We start from the raw sequence: 6,034 nt of genomic DNA, 5'->3' as shown, positions 1-6,034 counted from the left end.
ACACCTGTAATCCCAGCCCTGAGGAGGCTGAACACAGGAGAATCACTACAAGTCCGATCTACGTGGTGAGACCCTGTAGACCCTGTCCTAAAATACATTAAAAAAAAAAAAAAAAATTCCAGGGTAGTTACAAACGAGTGACTACTTGCAATGGATTACATGTTGGACTACTGAAATCCTAATCTACAACATGATGCCGTGTTTAGAGATGAGGCCTTTGGAGGTCATCAGATCTGAGGGTGGAAGCCCTCACAAAAGGATTTGTGCTGTCATAAAAAGACCATACTTCTGTGGTCCCTACTCTGTCATGTGAGGATACAGGAAGTCAGCCATGTCATCTGCAAGCCAGAAGAGGGCACTCACAGGGCGTGACCATACTTGTACACTGACACAAACTTCTAGCCTCCAGAATTTCTGAAATGTAAGTCTGTTTTGTACAAGCACCCCAGTTTGTTACTGTGTTACAACAGCCCAAAAAAGGTTAAGAAAGTATTAAAATAGTATTATATAAACACGGATTTGGGCTGGGGAGATAGCTCAGTAGAGCAAGTGCTTGCCTAGCAAGCACAGAGTCCTGAGTTCAATTCCCGGTACCACAAAAAAAAATAAAATTAAATAAATAAATAAATAACCATACATTTCCCTTGGTTAAATTATTTTACTAGGCAAATCTGACTTTTTGTAAGATAGAAGTTCCATCGTGATTAAATGGTTCTTATCAGAGCCGGCCACATATATATATATATATGTGGTTCTTACCTCCAGCCAGCATGGCAGTAAGCACTATTCCACAGGACCAAACATCAACTGGTTCTGCGTGAAATTCCTTTCTCTTCAGAAGTTCTGGAGCAACATAAGGTAAAGTACCACACATCTTGTTCAATAAACGCTCACGATTATTATGCCGAAACACAGTAGCCAAGCCAAAGTCAGAGATTTTGAGGTTATCTACACAAAAAGGAAAAAAATGAGCACTGAATAATAAAATCTGCAAACTGATACATGCACAGAAACTAGGTTTCACTGGAAATATTGGTTGGTGGTGTTTCTAGACTCTTCTACCTTGAAAGATCCAACAGGAATTTTTTAATTTAAAAAAAAAAAAGTAAAAGATGTCACCCACACAAAAACTTGGAAAGACATCTTCATCTTTTCTCTTAAAGAGAAATACCATGAACACACAAACAATTTGCATGAGGTTAATGAAAGATACTGGAGTCAGCAGGGGCTGCCCTGCTAGAAAAGGACACTACAAACTTGGGTTGAAAGAAGACAAAGCCCTTCGTCAAGAAGTGTGAAGGGTAGCAAGGAGACTTAAGTAACACACGGCACAACTTTCACAAGCAGCAAACAAACTCAATTGGCAAGACAGTTGTTAAGACAAGTATGTTAAGATGTTTCAAACTGGAGGTTCAGAAACTGTGACTTCTTGTCAAAGTAGCTACATGGGGGATTGAAAAATGCTACACAATAAACAAACCAGAACAAAAAACTTTCACTTACCTTCCCCTCTTCAGCATAAACAAAGTGCAGGCAAGACTTTCAACTTATACTTAGTACATGTCTACTGTACCCAAGAGACAGATGTTATACAAGCCAGGGTAGAAGATAGGAGAAACCCTCTGGCATCAGAGAATGTCAATAGCTACAATCTAGTCAGAGGCCAATTTGGCTGAACAAAATTTGATATAGTCACTCGATGGAACTAGCAATTCTCACTTGTAGAGTCATAATCACAGAAATGAACTCAAGGGCCAGACAAATAGCTCAGCAGATTAAAGCATCTGTAAGCAGGCACAGGGGCTGGGGTTCCATCCCCGGGTCGGTCCCCAGGGCGTGCTGAGACAGTGAATGAGACTGGGTGTGGTAGCAGGAGCCTATAATCCCAGCACTTGGGAGGCTGTAAACAGGAGAATCACTATGAGTCCCATATAGTAGCGAGACCCTGAACACCCTGTACATGCTTCCCTAAAATACAGGAAAAAAAAAAGAAAAAAGAAATCAACTCAAAACTTATAAAGTTAATCCATAGCAACATTATTTTTTAATAACTTTTTTTTTTTTTTTTGGTGGAACCAGGGATTGAACTCAGGCCCTTGCGCTTGCCAGGGAAGTGCTTATTCCACTGAGCCATCTCCCTGGCCCCCAATTTTTTACCCATCAATAAATTATTAAATCTTACAATGTATGTATATAATGAAAACTATGAAAGCAGTTAAGAAAAACAAGGGGCCAGGGAGATAACTCAGTAGAGTAAGCACTTGCCTGGCAAGTACAGGGTCCTGAGTTCAATTCCCAGTACTGCAAAAAAAAAAAAAAAAGAAAGAAAGAAAGAAAGAAAGAAAGAAAGAAAGAAAGAAAGAAAGAAAAACAAGTTATAGGGTCAGCCAGATAGTTCAGCGGACTAAAGCGCCTGCTTAGGTAGAGCACAGGGACCGGGATTTGATCCTCAGCATGAGGTGCTGGCCTGCCCCCAGGGCACACTGAGACAGCCTTTGAGACTGAGTGTGGTGGCACACACCTGTGATCCCAGCACTTGGGAGGCTGAAAACAGGAGAAACACTATGAGTTCATCTATGTAGAGACCCTGTAGACCCTGTACCAAATACATTTTTTAAAAAGTTATGAAAAACAAGTCATATCTATATGCACTAACATGGAAGAGGATGTAAGTGGCAAAAATGGCCAGCAGCATAACCAGTATTTTTACACAAACCAGTTTTTATACTGTACCTGTGCACAAACATATAAAAGTCATTGTTGTTCTATTATTATGTTTATCTGTACCCAACTTTGAGAGGTAACTTTTGTGGTTATATCCTTTTATTAGATATGTAATACTATCTAAAATAAACCACTAGGGGCCGGGGAGATAGCTCAGTGGAATAAGTGCTTCCCAGGCAAGCACAAGGGCCTGAGTTCAATCCCCGGTTCCGGAAATAAATAAATAAATAAATAAATAAATAAATAAATAAAATAAAATAAACCACTTATACTTAGTTCCAAATCACTTGTAAACTATAATCACTTAAATTAATGGATTATAATCGTATATCCCTTGTATGTTGTGGTTTTTTTCTTTCTTTTTTTTTTTTGGTGGTACCAGGGATCGAACTCAGGACCTTGTGCTTGCCAGGCAAGCACTTATTCCACTGAGCTATCTCCCCAGCCCAGTTGCGGTTTTATTATGTCTGCAGTCTGATATTTGGTTAGGATATAAACTGTATGTAATAAATTCAAAATTAAGGCATGTGGCTATCTCTGGGAAACAGAAAGGAAAAACATACTTATGAAGGAAAATACATACAGAAAGACAAAGTACTGGTAACATTTTATTTCTTTAAAATATTAGTAAATACTGAATTGAAACAAAATACTTACATATTATACATGAATAACACTACAATGAATATCTACCTACCCAACAGCTAGTTAAGAAAAAGGACATTCCATTTCCTGGAAATCCCTCATAACTGCTACCCTGAATGCACTCCCTCCCCTACCTTCTCAGAGGTACCCATCATTTTGAATTTTTTTTTCAATTTCATTGGTATATTTTTAGATATACATAATGGTAACATTCATCATACGGAACTGGCACCTGTACATGTTATATCTTGCCTCTTTTTCCAATTCTCTCTCCTCCTTACCTTTTATTATTCTTTTGCTTTTTTATGTAATTGTTTTTCCCTTGTTCATATTCCTAAGTAACATACAGTGTTACCCACTTCATGAATGCTTTCGTTTGCAAACAATTTAGTTAACAGAAGAACTTGGCAAAATGTTGTTTCTGTTCTAGGTCCGATTTCTCTACTTTACCCACATCTATATCATGAAAAACTTGTGGGGCTGGAGAGACGGCTCAGTAGAATAAGCGCTTCCTTGGCAAAAGCAAGGGCCTGAGTTCAATCACTGGCTCCACAAAAAAAAAAAAAAAATTTCCTTGTCAGACTTTGTCCTAACATTTCAGTAAGGCAAAGGCTTGATCCTGAATAGCTGTATTAAAATGTATCGCTTACCCCTTTCATCCAAAAGGAGATTTTCTGGCTTAATATCCCTGTGAGTGATTCCAATACCATGCAGATAAACCTAAGGGAAAGGAAGACAAACTATACTAGAATTTGGAAATTACTTTACTCATAGCAATTTTAAGGAAAAGGAAAAGAAACGACTGTACCTACCACCCCTGCCATGAGTTGGTGGAAGAACCTCTGAGCATCTTGTTCAGGCATGCCAATATCTGGCTCTGGAAGAATTAATTACCAAAAGTATGTTACTGGATAAATTTTATCAGGCATCAACCACATAACTTCTTAATTCAAACTTAGACATTTAGGATTATTCTTTACTAAACAGAATCTTACAGTAACAAAAGATTCAAGAATCCATTAACAAATAATGATTATAGAAAAATTATAGAATGATTATAGAAAATGATTATAGAAAAATTACAGGGGTCAGGGAGATGGCTCAGCAGAAAAAGCCTCAGTTCAATCTCCAGTTCCGCCAAAAAAAAAAAAAAAAAAAAAAAAAAAGACAAATTACAAAGAAAAACTATCATTGAAATCCAAATGAAAGGCATGCCTTGAATGCTATTTTATTCTTAAACTAACCCAGATTTACTTGGTATCCTTCAAATTCTCCCTATTCTTTATAAGTACTAAGCTAGAATTTTTCTCAAACCTGAGATAAAACTGACAATGTGAAATCCTAGGGTTCAAGTCAATTTCATCAAAATTTGAACAGATTTAAGCTTCATAAAAATCTCTTTAACTACAAAGCCATGAATGCCTATGAAATTCCTTCAGCAAAGTTTTACTATGAAATGTTTTATTGTTAGTTTTATTTTTATATTTTTATCTCACTCATCAATTCTTGATTTACTCTCAATTTACTCTTGACATTCACATTGGTGATTCTAGTAGTCAACTTTTAACTAATAAAATAGCTTTAAATAATACAATTAGGTCCACAGGGCCAGGGAGATAGTTCAGTAGAATAAGTGCTTGTGCCTGGCAAGCGCAGGGTCCTGAGTTCAATCACCGGTACCACAAAAATAAATAATAAGATTAGATCCACAGAATATATTTTATGTCCTTCTCAGTGTTCTGTAATAAACATCTGAGTCTGCATAGATTAGTTAAGTACCAAACTATATATATATATATATAAAACTATATATATATAATACAGATACACACATATATATATAAATTGTAGAAAACTATCAACTTTTTAACTTAAAGAACTACAACATGCTATTATCTTGGATCTGAAAACACATACAACGATGCTATCTTAAAATATCTACAAAGAAAAAAATTACACAGGCAAATAATACACTGGATTTATGACAATACCTAACCATAAAACCAGTTTACCATTCTTAAACTCCATAAAATAGGAATCCCAAATAAGATCCTTAAATAACTTAAAAAGTTTTCTTCCACTGACTTTATTAATATATGCTATTAACATAAATTGACCAAAAAAGACAAGGAAAATGATCAAATAGCTACCCAAGGTTAAAAATACATATTTAAGAGCTTTTTTATTTTTTTTAACCAGAGAAGTATCTTAAATTGTTTGCATACCTATTCTATCAAAAAGCTCTCCCCCACTACAGTACTCCAAAAACAGATACTGGATATTGCCTTCTCTCCTGTGACCATAGAATTTCACTACATTTTCATGATTTAACATTTTATTGATGCAGATCTCTTTCTTAATGTTTTCTGGGCCATCTACGGCACGCTTCATGTCAACAATCTTCACTGCAACTGCTTCTTCAGTTATTCTATTCACAGCAAGCTGAACTCTAAAACAAGAAAAAGAATTATCTCATTCCAGACGTTTGAATTTTACCTTTTTCTTAAACTTCAAAAGATTAAACACCAAAAACTATTTTACATTTACTGTTTTCTCCACTAAAGAGAAACCAAGTAAATGGTTTCTACCAAGTTCTCAAGAGATACTTTTTTTTTTTTTTTTTTTTTTAGGCAAGGGTTTACAGGATGTTCAGGGTCTCAGTACT

The 6,034-nt window shown here is 36.0% G+C and overlaps 1 protein-coding gene across 1 annotated transcript in view; it reads right to left on the bottom strand.

The window, feature by feature from the left end:
- The window catches only part of Chek1 (checkpoint kinase 1), a 37,984-nt gene that overhangs the window by 21,723 nt on the left and 10,227 nt on the right, over positions 1–6,034 (bottom strand). Inside the window, exons 3-6 of the mRNA XM_023701530.1 lie at positions 5,595–5,818; positions 4,182–4,246; positions 4,020–4,089; positions 760–948 (exon numbers count right to left, since the gene is read on the bottom strand). Coding sequence (XP_023557298.1) covers positions 760–948; positions 4,020–4,089; positions 4,182–4,246; positions 5,595–5,818 — 548 coding nt within the window. The remainder of the gene's footprint in view (positions 1–759; positions 949–4,019; positions 4,090–4,181; positions 4,247–5,594; positions 5,819–6,034) is intronic.

Source organism: Octodon degus, unplaced genomic scaffold, assembly GCF_000260255.1.
Source record: "Octodon degus isolate 3935 unplaced genomic scaffold, OctDeg1.0 scaffold00136, whole genome shotgun sequence".
NCBI classification, from domain to species: Eukaryota; Metazoa; Chordata; class Mammalia; order Rodentia; family Octodontidae; genus Octodon; species Octodon degus.
The sequence above is the reverse complement of the archived record's forward strand: the minus strand, read 5'-3'. Positions and strand labels throughout refer to the sequence as shown.